General features: G+C 35.6%; 2 protein-coding genes across 2 annotated transcripts in view; one reads left to right on the forward strand and one right to left on the reverse strand.

Annotated features, from left to right (window-relative positions):
• Nucleotides 1-14,463, forward strand: part of AVEN (apoptosis and caspase activation inhibitor) — an 85,672-nt gene extending 71,209 nt beyond the window's left edge. The window contains exons 3-6 of the mRNA XM_066188308.1: nt 7,959-8,029; nt 11,446-11,541; nt 13,074-13,434; nt 14,028-14,463. Of these exons, the coding sequence (XP_066044405.1) occupies nt 7,959-8,029; nt 11,446-11,541; nt 13,074-13,434; nt 14,028-14,146 (647 nt within the window). The 3' untranslated portion in view covers nt 14,147-14,463. The remainder of the gene's footprint in view (nt 1-7,958; nt 8,030-11,445; nt 11,542-13,073; nt 13,435-14,027) is intronic.
• A 230-nt stretch (nt 14,464-14,693) lies between these two features.
• Nucleotides 14,694-22,920, reverse strand: part of RYR3 (ryanodine receptor 3) — a 194,785-nt gene continuing 186,558 nt past the window's right edge. Inside the window, exons 98-103 of the mRNA XM_066188306.1 lie at nt 21,241-21,375; nt 19,161-19,317; nt 18,079-18,143; nt 17,875-17,975; nt 16,276-16,327; nt 14,694-15,476 (exon numbers count right to left, since the gene is read on the reverse strand). Coding sequence (XP_066044403.1) covers nt 15,381-15,476; nt 16,276-16,327; nt 17,875-17,975; nt 18,079-18,143; nt 19,161-19,317; nt 21,241-21,375 — 606 coding nt within the window. The 3' untranslated portion in view covers nt 14,694-15,380. The remainder of the gene's footprint in view (nt 15,477-16,275; nt 16,328-17,874; nt 17,976-18,078; nt 18,144-19,160; nt 19,318-21,240; nt 21,376-22,920) is intronic.

Raw genomic sequence — 22,920 nt, forward strand, 5'->3', positions numbered from 1 at the left:
AACAGTAGTAATCCTTGTGTAAATTTATGCAATGCAACTAATCTTAGCTACCTAAGAGCAGTTTCTATCTAACTGCTTGGCAGTTAGACATGAAGTTCTCTTAGATGGAAAAATGCAAAATGAAATCTGGTCCAAAGGTGTTCTCACCTCGTGGATATGATACAGCAACATGTTTGTATGCACGGTTTACACAGGGGGGATAATGAACAATAATCCTAATAGAAAATAATTGGGAGGAACTTTTTCTTAAATATGAAAATTAAAAGAACCTAGGCCAGTGAGTGCCATTTTGCAACTCAGCAAAAGCTATTAACATGCAGTTTCTGTTGTTCTTTCTTGTAGCTAGTATAACATGAGTATCTAAACAACAGTAGTAGTTTTATTGTGTTTTTGTAACATATTTTACTTAAGCTTTGGATTTGTGCGCACTGTAAAAATTGGTCTTCATGTGTACTTTGGAAAAAATTAAAACCTCCCTAATGAATGCCAGAAGTTTTGTTATCCATTATATGATATATTTTTTAGCTACTTAAAATATCAAACCTTAGCAGGATAGGATGATGAATTATTTGCAACCTGTACAGCCTAAAGTATCAACGAAGGGTGGAGTTTCAGCTTTAACCTCACTTCAGTATAAAACTAAACTGTTCATCTAAGCTGTCATTTGCTTTTAAAGTGATTGTGTGAGCTTAGAGGTACCGTCTGCCCCAAGGTCTCAAGGTAGTAATTTTGCTTACTAGAATGCACAGGAGTGCATCCTTCTCCTCTTCCTTATCCTTCACTGCCCGTTCTCTATGGCTGCCACACAGTGGTTCCTGTAAATAGGCTCAAACAACAGGGACAAAATAGGACAAACCAGGGATCTTTTGGGATGACTGTTTTTCATTCTGATTGAATGTTGTTCCTGTTGGATTCTTTTCTTTTCATGATGTCTCTCCTTGTAAGCCAGCATATAAGAGCACCTTGTGCCAGCAGATGCAAATGGATTCCTCTTTGAGTTCTGCAGTTTGATGTTATGCAAATCTTTCTTTGTGGGTGGGAACCTTGCCATTTCTTCTTTTCTCCCAGTGTTGAATTTAAGCTTTGCTTCCTGATATGGACATATGTGGACATATGCTGGATTGACATTAGGTGCTTATATGATGGTGGAGGAAACAGGGTCTTCACAAAGGGCTGGATCATTAGTTCCCTTAAACTGTCAATCTCTGTGGATCACAAACTCTTCTGGTAAGCTATTTTTTCCTCTGTTGGATCCAGACTTATCAAAGTATATGAGTTCTATCTCTTTTTCCCGAAGGAGTTTCTGTCCCTGCTCCTAGGAAGAATCACAAATTTCATTGAACTTGTGTAGTCATGCAGTAATTAAGTTTCATTTGGATTATTAAGTTATGCAGCAGTCTTTCCTTTTTTTTTTTTTTTCCAGCCTACTTGAATGATACTGCTCAAAAAACAGTATGTTCAGTGGATTTATATACTTTGTCTAATATTGCAAGCTGGCTGCAGTGACATTTAAAAATCACTAAGTATGTTATAAATTAGTGGCCTGAAAAAAATGACACCAGAAAATGTCATAAAGCATCAGGAAAAATGTAAATATTTAAGGTGACTAGCCTAAACTTAATGAAAAGTTTAAGCTTACCTATGGGGAAATCAGTAACTTTAACCTTAAATATAATTTTATTGTTTATTCAGTAAAAAAGTGAATACTGGAGGAGATGGCATTGGTGCTCATGAATAACCAGGCTACTGTAGTTGGAGAGAAATTTTGAATATACTTTTTAGTTCAATGCATTTTAGTTTAATGTTTTATATTTTTAAGCATTCCAAAAGCTATAGTAATGAAGTAATTAATAAAAAATTACATATGAAAAATAGTGATAAATTTATGAAAATATGGAAGAAGATAGAAAACACAAATGTGCATTGACTTGAACACTTAGCTACAGACTAAAATTAAATTTGTGGGTTGCCTACTTTTCCTCCTTATTTTTTTGCAGAAAGCCAAATGAGAGAAGGGTAGAGCTCTAAAGGTTAAAAAAACCAAAAACAAACCCTAGCTATTTGCTTTAGTTTAGGATTTGTTCTACTGAAGCAGACCCAAGGTCCATCTGGAGACACCTGAGCTAAGGTACCTGAATGTATTATATTATAAGCTACTTTCCCACATACTATATTAACCTGCAATATTTTATGTCTGAGGGGCTTGCTGAGCCAGATGTGCAATCTTTGTGTTGAGAAATAGTTACCCTGTATCCCGCCTTGCGTGTTATGATGTCTGCACCATCTGGCGGCATGGAGTTCCACAACCCAGCTTCAAGTTATAAAGATTTGCCACATTTTTTTTGTTTTGAGTTTATTACCTGCTGGGTTCATTTGCTGCCTCTAGGTGAGAAGAGACAAGGAGCAGTTAGTCCCCATCTGCCCTTTTTATGCCTTTCCTGTTTTTAGATCTCTTTCATGTTCCCTTGGTTTCCCTCCTTTGGCTTAAGGCACTAAATTGCTTCTGATCCAGAATCTGTTCTTTGCCTTTTCTAATGTTGTTACATGTTTTGAGACTAGGTTTGGGAAACCAAGACTCTGCGCAGTATTTCAGGTAATACGTGATAGTGGCGTAATGATGTTCTATGTGTTGTTCACTCCTGCCTTATTAGAATTCCCCTGAGGTTGCTGCTTTGCAAACTGTGTAGCACTGGTTTTGATTTGGAATGGTGTTGGTTAGCTCTAAACTTTTTTTGGGAATTGCTGCATTTTGCATTTTCAGTATTGAGCTTCATTTGCCATTTTAAAGTCTACTTTCTCAATCTTATGAAGTTCTTAGGTCATTTTTCACAGCCTACCTTCATCTGCACTAACACATGGTATCATCAGCAAATTTTGTTACTTTGTTTTCTCCTCTTCTCTTCTGTTTTATTTGAGGGAAGAGACTAAACAGCTAGAACCCCAGAGAATTGCACAGGTTGTTTCTTTTAATGTGAAAATTGACAATTTACTCTTTTCTTCCTAGTTTAGGGAAATTATTTATTCATACAAAGCCTCCTCTTCTTTTTGCTGCTCTGAAGTCTTGGGTGGGAAAGGGAGTGGAATGTCAGTGAGAGCTTTTGGAAGTGCATTTAAATTATATGAACTAGATCATGCTTCTGTGCATGATATTTTGCTTCTTTCAAGAAGTTGTCTTAGATCACGCAGCAGAACCTCACATGCCATGTTGACTCTTCCCTGAAATACTATATTTATCTGCATGGCCATTAAATTTCTGGTAGTTTCTACTTTGTCCATCAAACACATTGAGCTTGTAATGCATTGTCTTTCCCAGTTTCCCTTTCACTGTTCCCAGTATCCTTGAGTTGTCATTCAGCTCTTTAAAGCTTTAAAGGCTTAAAGGCATTCCTGTTCCTTCTGTCTTATGTCTTACACACCTGGAATTCGTAAAGAAGCAAGTGTACTACAGTTTGTTTTTCTGAACCTCTTTCAGTATAATTTTATTTGTTTGGTTTTCCTGAACTTTTGTTAGCCTCTGCTTTCGTTTTTAGTAAGAAGATTTGCTTTGTGGGGGATTTTTTTTTGTGTGTGTGTGTGTTTTTGTTTTGTTTTGGGGGTTTTTTTGGTTGGTTTGTTTTGGTTTTTTTTTCCTTTTTGAACCATTGTGTATTTTGGCATTTGTTGGCTTCACCCTGCTTCTCTTTTGAAAAAATTGGTACCTGTCTTTGATTTCAAGAGGCTGCAGTTCCTTTATGTGTTAAATTAGTTCTATTCTTCCTGAACAGACACTCTTTGTTGCAAAATCAGCACTGGTTCCCAAAGATCCTTCCTTCTCACTCCTTTCTCTGTGACACATTTTAAATTTTGAAGACATCATTTAGCCTTGTTCAGATAATCCTGCTGTTTGGTCAGATGTTTTCATTTTGAAATATGACTAGTAGTGCTGCATAGTTGTGCCAGGGAAATAATTTAGAATATTGTTCTTTTTGAATTGGGTTACAAATATCCTTTATAGTTTGCAGTGCAGGCTACAAATATCCTTGCTATCAGTATCCTATAGGTATAAGCTGAAAGAGTTGGGGGATTTCAGCCTGAGGAAGAGAACACCCTGGGGAAACCTCACAGCACCTTTCGGTACCCAAAGAGGGCTAAAAGAGAGATTATGAATAAAAAGTGGGTTTAGAGTATTGCATTTGCACTTGCAGCACTTTTTTACAGCCATGGCAATCTTAGAAGGATCATGTTAATTCCTTGCTATTCTCATCCTCCAGTTTAATCTCTAAGACTACAGTGTGTTTTTCCTCTGTCTTCAGTAATGTTTTATGTGATTGATAGTTTTAAATTAACAAAATCATTCCACCGATAGAACTTTTCCTGCTGAAAACTGGTTTTCTTCAATTTTTTCTATTTTTAGACTTTAAATTTCCCAAATGAGAAAATATTTATTATAGGTTACAGGTAGAATGTGTTTTGATTCTGCTATTAAATGAATACTTGTAGGGAAAGATAATTGAGATAATGAAAAAATGAAAGATACCTTTTATTTAAATAAATTGATTTAGCTTTATGATATATTTGAATGGTAGGAAAGCATGGTGGTTTAATTCTGCCATTTTCATAATAATTTCATATTTTGAAACAATAAACAATATTTTTTAATATTGGCTGATCATCACTGTTACCAAAGACCCATGTGTAAGGTTTACTTGAATTCATTATTTTCAGCTACTCTATATTTGAAAGCCAAATGAGACTTGTAGGTAACATAAAAGTTATTCTCAAGAAGAAAAGTAATTTTTTGTGTTGGAAGGAACTCAAGAGTTATTGCAAGTGGTTTGATTGCTATTCATGGCATAAAAGGAGGTTATTTTCAGGGTAAAGGAACTTGTGAAAAGATAATTGGTTAGACTAACATTCTCATTGACCTAATTTGCATTAAATATGCTACTGTGAATTATGTGAGTTATGCTTTTCCATTTGAAAGGCATGCTTTGTTAGCTTACTTAAAGAGCCTAATTAAACTACAGTTTGTCATACTCTTTAATTCAGCAATACAATATCAAACTGAGGATCTGTGATTACCAACTCTGGGAGTGTGGACAATCATAAACCAGTTCTTGATCAAGATGAAGTGGGTTGATTTAGCTAGTTTACATCTGATCATTCTCAGATACTGAAAGCATTTATCTAATCCTTTAGTTTAATTTTACTCTTTTATAAGAGTAGAGAAACCTGTTTCCTCCTTGATGCAGTGTGAGCAATAACTAGAGCAGTCCTCAGAATACTGAAGGAAAGCACCTATGCCTTTGTTCTAGTACTAAAAAGACTTTGAAGACCATTTTGTTTTCAGTAGGACTTCTTTGCAAACATAACTAACTAGAGCCTTTAAAATATGAGCTGTTAAAACATTAATATGCACATTGTCATACCCATTTTAAGATCAGGAGACTAATATTTTTATTTCTTCGGGTTTAAGAATTAGTTATTATGTATTAGCAGTACTCTAGATATTTTGAAACAGAGGCATTTATTTCCTCTGGTGCAATGAAGAGGGAGGCGCCTTTGTCAGTGGTGAGAGAACTGTGAGTGCCCAAGTTAAGTGTTTGCATCTGCAGATAGATGCAAGAAGATACAGGGTCTTATTTTTCCACACTGCTGAGCATCCCTCGAAAAAGCATGAAACCTGGTGTTAGTATTGTATGAACTGAACATTTGTAAGTTTAGCCACCTTATTAGATATTTAATTGTTAATTTCAGTGCTTAGTTTTAATTATTGGCATTTGTACTGTTTGATAATGGCTGTTTACGAAATAGTGATCTCTGGAGATGCTGAACATAAACCAAAACATAGCTGATCAGGCAAGGTTGTATATCAGCACAATACTGCTGAACCATGTTGGATAAAGCAACTGAAAACAGAGGAATGCATATTCAAGCTGGACATGGTAATGGCCTTAAATATCTATACAGATATTCAGCTGAGACGGTCACTTCCTTGCTGTAATGGTTCTGAAAATGACCATGGTGGATGTGCCAGGTACTCAGTGTTACTACTATATGACTATATTTGCATTTACAATGACCATACATGAAATGCAATGAACTAGAAATGCACTTTATTTACTAAAAAAAAATAAAATTAATGGCCAGTAAATTTTAAATTCCACCTGAAGGATGATTAGATCTCTTGTTTCTCATTATTTGGGAAAGAAATATGCCAACTGCTATGCCATTTTGCTGTTTATTCATTTTGTTTGCAAAACAGAAGCCAGCTGTTGCTTGCACTATTAGGTAAAACTGCTGAAAAGTTGCACTCTCCTACATTTTGGACAGGCAGAAAATGTAAAAGAAGCCATTTTGGGGAAGGCAAATTATATGTTCATATTTTGTCTGCAGGGCACGATTCAGGAATTGGCAAAGGCATGAATGGCAGTTAGGATGTCAAGAGCCAAATGAAAGCTAGATGATCGATTGTTGGTAAAGCCATTGAAAACTTCCTCTGAGGGTATTCATTTTCTTTTAGAGAGCCATTGCTTCTCAACCAACTGCTTAAATAAATCACAGTGATGACAGAATGGGTCAGGTTGGAAGGGACCACAGTGGGTCATCTGGCCCAACCTCCCTGCTCAAGCAGGATCATCTCAGAGCGCTGTGTCCAGATGGTTCTTGAATATCTCCAGTGAGGGAGCATCCACAACCTCCTTGAACTACCTGTTCCAGTGCTCACAGTAAAGTTCTTCCTCATGTTTTGGTGTAACTTCCTGTGCATCAGTTTCTGCCCATTGCCTCTTGCCCTATTGCTTGGCACCAACAAGGAGAGCCTCTTGACACCCTCCCTTCAGATACCTACAGACAGTGATGAGGTCCCTTTTCAGTCATCTCTTCTTGAGACTGAACAGGCCCAGCTCCCTCAGCCTTTTGTCAAATGAGAGATTCTCCAGACCCCTGACCAACTTAGTAGCTCTCTAATTCTCAGGATCAAATTTCATCTCCTTCACATAATAATTCTGCTCTTTTTTTTTGTTTTTCTAATGGAACTCCTGAAAGAGTTATTTATCCTTAAATTGCAGTCTGAGAAGAAGAATCTTAGCTTTCTCTTACTCTGTACCTTTGGCCATCATCTTGCGACCCTAATCTTTCATGTTTCCTCTGTCACAGACCTTACTGATTTTTCTGAGTCACTGGAGTTCTTCTATGTTTTTTTCAGTAAATGAATTTGTAGGTCTGTCTTCTCTAACACAGCATGGGGCTGCAATAAAAATATTGTATTTCAAGCAAAATGATAATTCAGGATCCCTTATAGTAAGTAAAAGTTTCTATTGGCTTGAAGGAATGTAGTAGGTTAGAAGATCTTGTAATTATGTATTTAATTTAATTAGTCCTATATAAAGGTTTGTTTGTTTGTTTGTTTTTAATTCAGTCCTTTTTGCATGTGAATTGGAATTTGGGGCTCAGTGCATTTTTTGATGATGTGCTGGAGGAGGGAGTAGTTCAAGAAGAGAGAGAATATAGCTACCAGACAACAGGAAGTCTTTATTTGGCTTGTACAAAGTGATTTAAAAATATATTTTTAATCCATTTTAAAAAATGTTTGCATGTTGGTAAGAGAATGTCTATCTACAGAACTCTCAAAGCTGTTCATAAAAAATTCATTCTATGAATACTATTCCTAGTATGTTGTCTAAATTGGACTTTTGAATGAAAATCTTGCATGTTGGCATGGCACCTAACACACCATTCAGTTTTGTATTCGTTGCCCCTTTTTAGTACTGTTTTGTACTATAATGAACTATTAAAAGTCCTATAGAAGTTTGGCATAAATTAGTTTAATATTGTGAATTCAAGCAGCATTAATATTAAATGAAAATTTTTGAAGAGTTGAGATTTATTTCTTGAATTTACTTGTTTAGGGTTGGGAACTTCAGACAAAACTTTTAATTCTTTTTTTAAATAAATATATTTTTATTTCTTTTCCTTAGGAGATTCCTTTACACAGTTTCGGTTTGCTGATGAGAAAGAATGGGATAAAGAAAGTATATGCCATAAGCAGGTAACAGAATTTTCATTCAAATGATTTTCTATAGATAATCACCTGGGACAGAATATTTAGGTTGTGCCTTCAGCAACAAATTTTCAATACAATAGTAGCATTCTTTATTCTGTATATTTTTATCAATTTCTTTCAAATGCTGGAGGCTCTTGTCCTTGGGCCTTGTCCTTTTGTTACTGCGGAAGACTAATCAAAGCCGCAGGCTCAGTTTTTAAGTAATGTTGAGAGGAAAGAACAAGAAAGCCCTCCAGTGAAGAGAAAATAAGGAACTGTCTCTTTTCTTTACTGCCGTAGGAATTCAGTCTTCCTTTTTCAGCTGTATTCCAGAGAAAAATGTTGAATGACTATAACAAAATCTGTAGGAGTATGTTCATATATTGGACTGGGAAGCATTCTAGTTCCTTCAAATTACCACTTCCTATCCTGTGGTTGTAACTGCATGCCCTAAATATTTAGGGCACCAACTAGATTTTTTATATATGAATTCTTTATGCTTGAGTAAAAAGGAGCGCAGCAATAGAAGACTCCTGTTTTCTCTATCAGGATGCCTTAAAGTGCCTCAATCTCTGCAGCTGTCTTCCTCATCTAAGTCATCTAAATTTTTGCAAAATATATGCTTTCGTCTTCCAGACTTTTCTTAAAATTGCTACGAAACTCTGCTTGAGTGCTTCTTGTAACGTCCACGTGTTCAAATTTTAAAGATTTGCTATTTATTTTCTAAAATATTACAATAATTATTCCCCCAGAAGTGGTATTTAAAGGTACTTTAAGGTTGCCAAGTCAAACTAAAGTGAGGAAATAAAGGCAAATGCATAATTTGTCTAAACCACCACCTGTTTCTTCAGTGGAACACAGGCTTTCAGTGACTGTTTTTTTCTTATCAGTTCTTCTATTCCTAGTGTGCAGGATGGTGTCAGTATCTCAAATATTAATTTCTTCATAATTTCCTCAGATGCTTTTCGTTATAGCATTTAGGTCATTAGAACACAATAATTAATTCCTGAATGGCTAAAGCCATCATGAGGAGACTGAAGCTGCATGTTGTCACCATTACCCTTCCTTTGATTTCTTATTTTAATCCAGAATTCTGTCTGAGATGGTTTCATAGCATTATCTAATTTTTCACATTGTCTCTGATCTTCAGCCTGGTATCTCCTTTTTGATTTTGATCCATCTTTCTTTTTCCTGAAAGCCGGATCGAAGTCGAATTTTAATCCTAGATCCCATTTGCCAAATTCCTGGCCTTTGCCTCTTAACTCACCTGTTTCTAGTTCTTTGCCTGTCTACACATTATGTACAGCATTAGAGAAGTTTAAGCTGAAGTAAATTGGTTATGAGAAAACAGAATAAAAAGACATAAAATTAGTTGCAGAATTATTAGGTATTTCTCATTCTCTATCTTTTGTAGAAAGCAATGGCAAAGGACCAGTTTCAAATGTGGAATGGAAATGTCACAGTGACATCAACAATAACAAAATTTCAGTTTATTAAGAATACTGTCTTTCATTTTCACAAAAAGTAGATTGGCATTTGCTCCGTTGCATATTGATAAAATGCAATAAAAATGTTTCATATCATGGTCTGCAATTGAAAAAGCAAACAGTTGTTAGTCATTTGGATTTTTCAGTAAGAAATGGCAATTCCACCAACAAAGTATGCCTTTACTGTTTTTTTGAGCAAATAACACTATGTGCCATGAAGTGTTCATAATTCATTAAATACTGCTTTGATCCCTTTTGCTTTTTGTTAGAACACCACTTTTAGAGAAGTCTCTAGTTAGATATCAAATTCCTTCTTCTATTATGTTATTTCTCAAAATTTCTCTTTTCCTTTATCTTCAACATCACCTCCTCTTCTCTCTCCACTTTTTGCCTTCATTTGCAATGTGCATTCATGTTAATATTTTTGCAAGTATACATTGCTCTTCCAAAATGCACTTAAATGCTTGTTATTCAATGATACTTTTTAGAATTTTTTGTGTAACCAGATTCATACAATTTCCTTGTCTTTCGCAACTGTGCAGATGCTAAATTTGATCCTTAAAATCTGTCAAAATAACTGGATTTTCTGAACATCTAGTTCACATTGCTGGACAGCAAGAAGTATTTGGTGAAGACTTTGTGAGGTTACTTGCACCAGTGAATCATCTTTGATGGTGATCACTAATCCATTGTAAAATAAAGTGCTTAGTCCAGAAGAAAAATTCTTACATCACATATTTTTTTAGTCTTTTTATTCTCGTTACTGGGTACCAGAACCTGAATTTGGATACAAGAAACTGTTAAATCAACTGCATTGTTTCTTTTAAAAATTCATTTAAATTTTGTAAATATACTATCAAACACACTATGATGTTCAATTCTTGCTTCTTGTGCAGGTGTTAAAAGCCTGTTAAAAGGTGTTGACTGGCTTTTGGAAGCAGTATGAATTTCTTTGACAAATCTCTTATGATATGTCACAAAACTCTCCTAATTTGTGAGTATTGGGACATCTAAACGTCTGTGCCAGTCTACATCATTTTGAGAGGGACAAATTTTTGTCTCTGCAAGTGAGATTTGGAAGCAACTTCTCTACTTCCATGAAAATATAGACTGAGAGTATAAACTGCACTTAAGCATTTCGTTGTCAGATTTTAAAATATGTGATGGATATCAGATTTCTCTTTGCCAGTTTACCCACGGTGAACATGCTCAGAATGTTCTGCTGTACTCTGAGCTTGAAATCTGTTTTAAAACTACTTAAACCTGGTCTGTTCTGTAGAAATTGCAAATATTGCTCGTCCATTTTGTGTAATTTTGTTTTTAAAGAAACAGTCAAGGGAAAAGGCAACTTCAATACCTGTCACAGTAATAAGTTCTCATTTAGCAGCAGGAGCATATCTTTCTCCAGTGTTATTTTAGAAGTGTTTATAACAATATATTTTGTTGTTTTTGGAAGTATCAAAACATTTGGGGAAGTATGAAAAGCCTCTCTTGACGTATTAAATTTAGCTACACAGTAGCTATACAGGATGATTGGTTAGGAAATAGTAGCAACTCATTAAAGAATGGCATTTCAAACTGCATGGAAGCTTCACTGTTCGAAAGATGTTTCAGTTGGAAAAGCTTCTTATGGCATTCTTATGCCAACTTCCTGAACTGTTTCCTACTTTGGAATTTCAAGGTATTGTCTAAGGAGCATTCTATTTATAACTTGTTTTTAGCCTTAAGTGATTATTTGCATTTTAGGTGTTCATATGTTATTATTTAGCCAAGCTGCTTCCTAAGAGTGTATTTTAAACTATTAATTTGTGCATTTCATTAGATTTCTTGAATGTATGTGGCAGGGGAATGTAATACATTAAAATTATGAGGGGTTTTGTTAGTTGGTTGTTTAATTTTGTTCTCAAGTGTACTATGCATTGAATTGTGTTTCAGTTCTCTGCGCTTTCTGTTGACTGCCAGTCTTTGGTCCAGGCCCTTCAGGAATTGCCTCTACATCTAAGACTGAATGTAGCTGCTGACCTTGTGCAGGTAATGCTATGAAATTTCACAAGAAAATGAAAATATTTTAGGAGAAATAATGTGTGCAAGAATGATTAGTCTTCAAACAGAAGTATAATGTATTATATAAGTAAATGCATTCATTTAGACTGGTGTGTCAAGTGGCATGTAATGCAGGATACCCCTCAAATATTGACACATTCTGTGTGCTTACTTGGCCTTAAAATATCTGGATGGGCAGCATATTAGATTTGAAATCAGATATCAGAGTGTTTGACATGGAATGATTGCACTATTTTGTGTTTGCTTCTCTTGTTAGCAGCTGTTAAAAGCTTGCACTAAAATCTTCTAAGTGCTTTCACATTCTTCCTGCTAATTATATTAATAGTGATTTAACCTTCTACATAGCTAATATCAACATACATATTTTTTTCCATGAATCAATCCCTCTAGGTAAAACTGTCAATTGTACAGGTGAAGAAAATGTCATTTATTCTCCAGTGGTGGGATAGCAACAGTGTTTGTAAAGTGTTCCTTCAAACTGTGAAAAATACCAATGTAAGGGAAAAGAGTCAGTGAGACAAATATAAAAACAAAATTCTTAAAAGGATCCATTTGTCCAAATAAGGAGAAGTATGGCCCTTGCAGAAGGATTAAGACCAGTCCTAGGGAGAAGGACTTTGGATGTGTTTGTGAATGAAAAGCTCAACATGACTCAGCAATGTCTGCCAAGTTTCAAAGAAAACCTGACCACCAGGTTGAGGGAGGTGATTCTCACTGTCTGCTCTGCCCTTGTGAGATCCCACCTGAAGAGCTGCATCCAGCTCTGGGGTCCCCAGCACAGGAAAGACGTGGACCTATTGGAATGAGTGTGGAGAAAGGCCACAAAGTTGATCAGAGGGCTGAAGCACCTCTCCTGTGAAGACAGGCTGAGAGTTGGGGCTCTTCAGGCTGAGGAACTGGAAGGTGCCAGGGAGACCTTACAGCACCTTCCAGTTCCTTAAGCAGACCTACAGAACAGAACTGGAGAGGGACTTTTCACAAGGGCATGTATAGATAGGACAAAGGAAATAGCTTTGAGCTGAAGGAGGGTTGGTTTAGATTAGATTTTAGTAACTTCTTGACTGTAAGAGTGGAGAGGTGCTGGAACAGCTTTCCTAGAGAAGCGATGGGCTCCCTATCCCTGGAAGTGTTCAGTGCCAGGTTGGATGAGGCTTTGAGCAACCTGGATTAGTGGAAAGTTACCTGCCCATGGCAGACATCTTAGAACAGGTCATCTCTAAGGTCCCTTCCAAACCAAACCATTCTATGATTCTGTCAGTAGCAATGTCAGCATACAATCTCATATTCTGTAATAAGGGATAAAAGGAGATTTTATTTTGCATTTGCTTTTGTAAAAGTATCAAGATAACTTTAGTTTACTTCGGAGTTCAGTTCTGCTCAAATTTCCTATACCTTCTTAAGTGATCAAATATAGCAAGTATGAATTATAATCCAAATTAGACAGATTTGTTATAATAGATAATCATTATAAAGACTCAAGTCCTTTCTTGTATTCCTAGGCATCAACACCTCTAGACATTCCACAGATGAAATCTAAAATTTTTGAAGATGGGAAGAAGAGAGAGCAGCTGTTTCGACAGTCTCTGACTCGAAGTGAAACCGGGTTGGTCTCTGATCCTGTTGGTAATTCTGTTGCTCCATCAGAACCTGGGAGGAAAAATGGCGCTAGGGCAAATGCAAGAGAATCATTTCAAAGAGCCCATCCACTATCAAATCAAGACACTGACCATTTGGATGAAGAACTAGATCTCCTCCTGAATTTAGAGGCTCCCATTAATACAGAAAATAGACCTGCGTCAGGTACATTATCCTGCACCATATCAACTGACAAAGATTTGCAAATTGATTGTAAGGAAAATGGTAAGTTTTCTCCCCAGCATGACTTTATTTTATTTCCATTGCTCTCCATTCTGGTGATGTTTTTGATTAGCCAGTCAACAATACTGCTATCATCATCGTCTCTGTCACACTACATTTATCTGGGGCTGTGTTCATTTTCAGTTTTAACTCCTCGCTAACCTGAAGTTTCACTATTGTCAGTCCACATTAAACATTTAGTGAAATTCTTCTGCAAAACAGCATTGGGCTCATGATTTAACAAAAATTTAAATTAAAGAAAAAAAAAGTGTACTGCTAGGGAATTTTATTGCAAGGAAGAGTAAGTATTCGTGTAACTGCATCAGCCTTTAGTTCATTGTGCTAATGGTGTACAGAAGAATTGACAGATATTTCTGATGGCTTCTTCTAAATGCTATTTTCAAACTTTACTAGCATTAATTTTACAAAATGAAATTTAGCTTGGAAACTATTTTTGGAATATGACTTGCTGTTCTTCAAGAAGGAGAAATTGTGTTTAAATACAGTCAGTTGTGCATTAAAAGCAGAACAGTGCAGGACAGAGGTAGTACGGAATTGTTTCCAGATTTTCAGTCTGGTTGTTTTTACTTCTTTAGAGCCTTTAAAAGTAGATACGCCTGAAGAGAAGAGCACATCATCACAGCAGCAGCAAAGTACATCTAAAGATGTTACTGAAGAAGAGCTTGAAGATTGGCTGGACAGCATGATTTCCTGAAGCTCAAATTTCCTCATATGAATAATTGAATATAGCAAACATTACAGAGAAACTTGAATCTTTCTTTGTCTTCTTGTTATTTCCTTTCTCTGTATGCTAAATGTCTGTTTTTCTTTGCTGGCACTTTAAATTTTGTGCAACCAAAATTAATTTAGATGAGATTCAAGATTGTTGAAGACTAATGATGTTAATAGAGAGATCTAAAATTTGTGATGAAGTTAGTTTTCTTTGCTAAAGAAGCAGGCTACGGTGCAGAAAGAGTACCTCGGCTTGTACTTGTTCTATGCAGTCCTTAAAATAAAGCTGTGGATGAACAATGAATGTATGTGTTTTCAGTTACATTGTCACAAAATGCCATATTGAAGAAAAATGGGAAAGACGATAGAAACAGTTATATTTGGTTTGTAATACTTTATTGCAATGGGCACTTTTTATTAGAAGAAAGAAAAAAAAAGCATAATCCTAGCAACTTCTACTTGCAGGTGACCGTAAAGCATTGTTTTATTTTGGCCTAAGATTTCAATTGTGTTCATTTTGATACAGTGTATGTCTTTTAACAGCAGCATCTAATAAGCTGTTATTGAAGGTAGTATATAAACAAACTTCAAGTGCAATTCGATACAGAAAGACAGAAAAGCAATACAGTTAATGGGTCTGTTCATCTTGAACACTAACAAAAAGTTTGCATAGCTATGTCTACAGAGGTTTTAAGGCACTTTAATGTTTCAAGGTTGACAAAGTGTTTGAAAATGATTTTTTTTAACTGCTTAAAGCTCTTCAAACTGTATCTTAATACATTCACTAGCAAATACTATGGGGAAAAACTGGACAGCAGTTAGTTGAACTATTTTTTCTGAGGTACGGTCTCTGATGTTCAAGTTCTTCAATGTCAGATGTGCAATTAAGATGCCTTTTAGCCCTTTCAACTGTACTGCCAAACACCAGCTTAATGATGTGGTTTAGAAGTTGTTATAATTTTAGGCCATGTTTGAACTGGAAGGCTTAAGTTAATCTGGCATAGTTTTTGCTAATTAAAATTCTAACAAAAGACCTGTTTCATATGTGATAGGTACAAAAAGCCTCTGAAATAGTGTCAAATTTTATGTGTGTCTTGAACTTTGAAGACATTTAAAGCAAATACAAGCCGTGAAATTACGCCATGAAAGGAATAGATTTTTTTTTTTTCGGATACTGGATCTTAGCAGTTCATGAATAAATCATTTCTTTTGTGATATTAGCCAAGTTGATCCTCATACTGTTTTCGGAAGCAGTCCCCTGCTGGGAAAAAATCCCAACATCTTTCTTGGTACATCTTCCACACAAATGATTCCTGAAAATGAGAAAGAGTATTTTTTCTACCAGTCACTGTGCAGTTATTGCTGTAGACAAGTTTTTAACAATAACCACATACTGTGCCTGCTACCACAAGCTAAATACACTGGAACTCAAAAGATTGTAACTCAATAATGTTTATAAAAGTTTTATACTTCTCTTAATTCAGTAGTGCTGCAATTAAACTCTATTAGTAAAATATCTAAGTCTAAATTAATCAGTCTATTTTTATCAGAGCAAAACTGTTGATAAATTTGTATATAAGCAAATGTGTTTTGCTCTGAATGGAAAACAAAGTTACTTTGGTAGCATTTGCCTAAAAGCTTCTTATTAGACATACAATATAATTAAGTTCTACTTATTTTCTTATTTATTTACCTTTAAGACCTAACAGTGCTAAACATACAGTCACCCAAATGCCTGTCTCTCTACACATGTATGTAGAGATTTTGACCATAAATATAGTAGTTTAACTACTTAAGCCTTTTGGGAATAAACTACACCTTTACATTTGAGATTTTGTTTTCAGAGCTAAGATAACAGTAAGATTACTAGTAACTGACTTCTGACAGAGTTCACTGCTGGGTGAAATAGCACAGTGCAGCGTCCCCCCTTCCCTTTTGTTTTAACCCCTCTTTTCTTTCACTGGCAGTAGACTTCTTGGGGAGAGTGGCATCATCCACACTTCTCAGTGGTACATCAGTTCCACCTGCTGGTACACAGCTACAAGGCTTGAGAAGATAAAAATGTTTAAAGATTATCTTAATGGTTTTTCTTAAGTTTTATTTTCTACTCACCTGGCCAGTATGCTCAGTTTCATCCTTGTTAATTAGATACATTAAGAAGAACCTGAAACAAGCACATGAAGTGTGAGTATTAATGCAGGTAACATAATATCTCTGTCTGACCTTTTTCTAGTCTGGGGTATGTGAGGAAGATTATGCCAACCAGCAAAGCAATGATGCTGCTAGGCATCTAAAGTGCTTATTTTAAGGAAGAAAATTCTGTCCTGAAGCATGTCTCCTGTGAAAGTGCTAACAGATGAAAAAGCTGTAGAAGTAGAAAAATGCAGTTTAGCATTTCCTTCGTTTCAGTGTGAGGAGCAATACCTGAATAAGGTATATGCCAAATTCTGAGCACATATGCTCTAACATCTCACCTTGGAAGAAGTTACTATGGCTACTGCATGAGAAGTGTGGCAAATACTGAGCTGCACCAGGAATTCTGAGCACTGCTTCTGTACAGCTTATAGGCTGAGCCTATCCTTCCCCAACACCAAATGTTGAGAGCTTCAAGTAATCAGGAAGACTGTAGAGAACCAACTGTGGTTTGTTTAGAGGTAATGCTACTCATGGTTGACAGTTTTGTTGCCGTGATTTTCGAATTAAGCTTAGTTGTGTGCTTTCATTGTGAAGGAAGGAAAGCACGCTGATTTTAACAGTTGTCTAATTAAAGGGTAACCTGGGTAAAAAGACTGATCATTATATATTCTACTATGAAGAAAGTGGCCATTTTTAATTTATGATGAATTAGAGGTTCCCATGTAACAGCAAAGCGATTCAATATAGTAAGAAAAGCTTGGATGTTGTAGGCTAGTAAATCTAGGGATATTAATAGAAATTTGCATCACATTAAGCAACTGATGTTTTTTTAAATTTTTAAAAAGTTCAGATGCAGTATTCCAAAGCCAGACTGCTATAAGATTTCACCAGCTTCTCCCTTCATTCTGCTGGTGCAATGCTCATATAATTAATTATCTTTGTTGTATGAATAACTGATGCAACAAGAATACCTTTTTTAATATCCTCTTAGGTCTGCTCAATATTTACTAATGAAAGTGGAAGAGCACTCTCTTGGGAGTTTGGTATAGCCCCAAATATGTACAGCTCCTGAATGCTTCAAAGTTTCAAAAAGCTCCACTGTCACTAAAGAACTATAGGGACAGAGTTAATTAGTTTTTGGAGCTTATCTTTGAAGAGCTTTCTACAAGTGCCTTTATTTGCTTTGTTTTGGATTTTCTTTTTTGTCAAATTGAAGCCAATTTTCTATGGTCTCATCAGCATTACCAAGCCCCCCAAGAAGTCACAATCAAAACTTCCAAACTAAAGCAACTTATTAAACTGTCCCCTTTCCTTCCCCCCTATCTGGCTTTTTTCCCAGCAGAATAAGGAGTTGATGTGCCCTCTGTTCTCATACTACTGAGGTAACTCATGTATAAGGTGAGCACTTTGAAGGTAATCAGCAGTGTGGAACAGAGATGGAGAAACCAGAAAGGACAGGAAATATTCCTCAGTTTTGTAGAATTCTGCCTTGGGATATTCAGCAATGTGTGCACCTAAATTACAATACATCTGAAAGGTCTCTTTATCACAATTCCAATTGTAAAATGTACTTACAGATAGTTTGCCAAGTTATGTTCTTGCAAAGTATGTGTTTCAAAGCCATGTGGGGTTGTGTCAAAGTAGTCATTGCCAATTCCACAAATAAAGCATTTGGTCTGAAAGCAAAAGTTGTGGTTACAGATGAATTTTAACTCAAAGACACTAATTGGTAAAAATCTCTGTGAGCAAGAGCAGTGAAAAATGAAATGTGCTTCCTACCTCCATATCTTCCCTCACTTGCTCTTGCTGGTCTCTTAATTCACCAAAAGCATCGATAATCAGACCTATTTCAAATAGAAAAGTAGCAACTCTTCAATACTTAGCAGTATTCACATTGCAAGTAATGTCAGTCCTCCAGTGTCTAGAATTTAGTGTACTTTATACACACAGGCACAATCTTGACAGTGGAAGGACTTTTTTGTGCTTTATTATAGACCATTTAACCTCACACAAGCTCATCTCTTTTGTTCCCATGAATGAAACTAATTTTCACTCTTCCTTCTCATGAAACTCTTATATCCCAAGTCTTGTTCAACAAAGACAGCTCTGCTCCCACAGCCCACCTTGGACAGTTTGTGAGTCTGCTTCACATTTGAAGCATTGCTCCTCCACTTTCAACGTTTTAAGAAAAGAATCGGATCATTCTGGGGACTGTGACATTTGTAACTTTTTCTTAGTATAGACATGTTACATTTTTTCTTTGCCACCGGGTTGCCATAAAACAGTGCGGTTTTTTCCTAACAGCCTTTTAAGAGTTTAGGCAATGAGTGCTGATTGCTGCCCATCACCAAAGAGGGGTGTTGTTTGCTGTAAACCACAACTGCAAACCAATTAAAACTGCAAATCAGTCTCTAAAGAAAAAAGGAAATGGCTACGTGGCCATGGTGACTTTCTACATGTCATTTACCCTTTCCTATTGGAAAGTCTACATTCCCAGTCAGCTCTGGTGATTCCAGGCTAAAAGTGGGAAGAGTGTCTTCAGCAAGGCTCTCCCAAGTTTAAATTCTTAGTATAAAAGAACAGTGATCGTGCACAAGGCTCATAGTTGCTGGATAGTTATGAAAGTGTTCATAAACACTGCAACCCATGTAAGTTACATTACTTGTTCTTTGACTTTAGGGAAAATAGAGAAAAGGCCTATAAGGTATGAATTAATATAAAATATTACTTTCAGAATTAATGATTTTATAAACTCAGAAATAAGTTTTTACAGCAATACTGCTAAATTTACCTCAGACATATATATGATTTAAAAAGATGAATCAATTTTGAACAATGTCTACTAAGGTAAGTGATGGTACCTTGAATAATGGCCAGTAGGATAACAATGACAAAGAAGAAAAATGTGATGTCAAAGACAATTCGGTACATTTCATAAGGGTCTCCAGCAGGATCCTCAATTTCATCTCCAATACCACCACCAGCTCTTACACCCACATACATGTGGAACAGGTAACACTAAAAAAGAGAGAGGAAAATATATTTACCATTAAGTATTCTTTTGGGCTTTTTTTTTTTTTTTTTGTTATTCTGCTCTGATAATTCTCTTGGCAAATTTAAAACGAGAACACATGATATCATTCCTCATGTATCAAACACACTGCACCAAAAATCTGTTACTGTCTTAACTAATGTGATTCCACCTTCAGGTACAGTTACTAAGAGGGGGAGTCAGCATCAGCTGTTACCTGCTCCTCACTCCCTGGGTGTTACTTTCAGACTGAGACTATTTTGGCATTATTTTTCTTGTATTTGCTGTTTCTGTATTCAACCATATTCTACTCCTAAGGTTCTGTGTTGCTCTGAGTAAGCAGAGGACATCTTTCAAAGTGTTGCAGTGAAGTTTAGAAATGTGGAAAATATTGCCATAAAATAAATATGTTGTTTATTCAGAACAAGTAGATCTACCTGTTTGTAGGTGGTTTCTAGATAAATTAATTTTGCAATACTAGATGGCCGATTTATTACATTGTAAATAAGTTGTGATCTGTGAAACAACCTGTGTTCAGTTCAATACAGAAGAAATGGCTTTACAAAAAAGTATTGTCATATTTTTTGAAGATATAAATCTCAATCAAAAAATCTTCAATAATCTGTCTATTTAAGCTCTGTAAGTATTTTGGAATGGAATCTTCTGCAGGAGTGATAATTTACTGATGTTCCTGTATGATTGGCTACAGAATCTTGTAAACCACCACACAGTGTGGGTTAAAAACAACATCAATCTCTAAGCACAGCCAGTGTTCTGGAGTCACATTACACAGGAGTGGGTGTTAAATAATGACTATAAAACCTGGCATTTGCAAACACTAAACATTTTTATAATGCAGTTTTACTGATGACATAAGATGCTAGTACTAGTTTAATAATACTTAAAAATTCAGCTTAGAATTTATTTGCCTCACTTGATAGGGTGGTTTAAAATGAAGTATAGTTTTATTACTCTAATTATTCCTACACCTATTTTATGACCAGACCATAGTATTCGGCTCACAAAGTTTGGGCAGGTTTCACAATTTCTGTAATTTGCATGTCTAACCTGCACTGAGTGTTTAAAAGAAAGATCAAGAATAGGGTGGATCATTCTGTGAAGTCTATGATACACTTCTGTTCTGAGTTATTTTATTCTATCTTTGGTGTAAAATGCAGAGCAGAGAGTTTCCGTTCCATGGGAGATATCAGCTGGCCCCAAACTCTGAATATTACATTTTTACTACCTGAATTCGTGTTTTCTGTATATAGTAAGAAAATCAAATCCTCTTCATTAATATATCTGTTGAGTATGTGTTATTTTGACAGAAATAACATTCAGTGTCAATGGGTAGAAATCAGATTGTAAATTGGGATTGCCCAAAATAAGTTGTAATTTCTGCTTTCTCACCCTTGACTTCTTTATTCATTACTAAATTACTAATTGTAATTTTGGAGCAGGCTTTTATACCTAGTGCTAGTAACATCACTTAATTCGTATAACTTAAGTAAGGACAGGAAGAGCTTGCACGCTTGTGAACATTGGGAACAAATGGGGCTTCTATTTGTGACAACACAGCTTCTTTTTGAAGCTCTGACCAGTTTGTCAAGAAATTCCTTTTTTTAGTTTGAGGGTTTGCCATCCTCAGCTGTAAAAGCATTGTGGTACATCATAAACCACAGTATTTAGGAGAAAAATTGATAATACCTTCCTATTTGCTGTTGAGCTCAGACCACTGGAGAATGCGGAGGGAATTTCAAGACTATGTATTTCCAAAAGGACAGGTATCAGGAAGAAGAATCCAATGGATTTAACAACAAACACATCTCTCCTTACTTATCATTCTCTCTAAAGTATCTGTTTGAAAATTCAGGATGATATTTGAGGCATGCAGGTGATGTTTTAGTTACCGTCATCATGTCATCACACTTCATGTCTGGTTCATCTTCATCTTCACTTTTATTGTAGAATTTGCGGAAGAAGTTGAAGGCCACCACAGTGTAAAGGTACACTACAACAGCGAGGAGTCCCACAGTAAGCACAAGCTGTGTATAGAGACGTGACATGAAATTAGGTGTCAATATCATTTTGTCAGCAGAGACATGCCTGCTTGGTGCATTGCCTTAAATATTGAAAATGGGTGATATTGTACCTTTCCCAATAGGGAAACTAAAGACAGCAGTTATGTGTATATCACCAAAGCAATTTTTTGCACTCTTTAGTTTAAAAAAGTGTAATTATAGTAAATTGAAACACTGGATATACAATAAAAATTAAGTAATAAAAATAAAACCCTTTTGATAATTTGACAATTTCAGCTGGGACTTATTAGGACTCATAAAGACCTATCATAGTCTATTTTCTCTTTCAAAGCTGTTTAGAAAAGCCATTGCTAAAGTGGAGAGAAAACCTTTTAGATAAGAGTAAGTAATTTCCAGATCCTGCCTGTAAGGAAATAAAATCATTAGGTGAAAAAGTTTAGCAGTTAATTAGATTAGATTATATTGCCTGTTGAAGTTGCTGTTAGAAGATATAGCTCTGGAGAGGAGTTTACTGAAAGCTATATATTTTTAAAAATGCAACAACCAGTATTTATTCTTTTAAAAGAAACATAAGAGTACTGAAGGACAAGCTGATCAACTATCACTATCTGCAAATCTGTCAGCATGCTCCCAAAATGAACATTTCAGCTCAAAAATCTGCAGCTGTCTTTCAGTGTTCACATTTACTAGCCAGAAAAGCAGCAGGATTAGAAAAACTATTCATTGCTTGTTAAGAATTTAAAACAGTTTAAAACAGTTTTGTCAACTATGCTTAGTTTTGACTATTATATTTTAAAAATGTCATAAGGAAAATACAGAAATCATTACAATCATTAAAACTCACATGAAATTGGTCATCCTGAAACTCACATGAAATTGGTCATCCTGAAGTAAAACAAATAGTATAAAACTAGAGATTTCACTTGTTTGTGTGATATAATACATCATCACCTCAGGTGGGTTTATTTTTATGCCTCTTCCAAAACATCATGTGGTTTAAAAGGTTTTGACAAATCTATCAGGGCATAGGAGTGGGCTTAAAATATATGTTACTGCATTTGAGAAGGAATGGAATGCGTATGTTTGAAATGATATTTTGGGGAATTTAGATTTCTTAAACGTGAGTTTAAAAGTAACTGTAAAGCTTGGGTTTTGTTGTTATGCTAGCTAGGAACATGGATACTTTGGAGATCAGAGCATGATTCCCTGCAGAAATTTTAACAATTCATTTTAGAAGTACACTTTATTTAACCTGACTTTTGCATGATAAAGTGCCATAGAAGCATATTCCACAGTGCAGAATGCCCACACCTTTAAGCACATTCTTATTTGCCAGGTATTGAAATCTCAGTGCTCAGATCATTATTACTGCTATAGCTAAGGAGGGATTGTGTATTCTTAATATATATCACCAATCAGCTCATCATCAAGAATATAGAAGGAGCTGGCTAGGTAATAATTCATACTCTTGTATTTTTCTAAAATGATGTGTTTTCTATTGCGTACAACACTTAAAGAAGTCATCACTTGGTGGGTACAGATTGTTGT

Source organism: Chamaea fasciata, unplaced genomic scaffold (genome assembly GCF_029207755.1).
Source record: "Chamaea fasciata isolate MVZ Bird 193981 ecotype frontalis unplaced genomic scaffold, bChaFas1.0.hap1 SCAF_7, whole genome shotgun sequence".
NCBI lineage: Eukaryota > Metazoa > Chordata > Aves > Passeriformes > Sylviidae > Chamaea > Chamaea fasciata.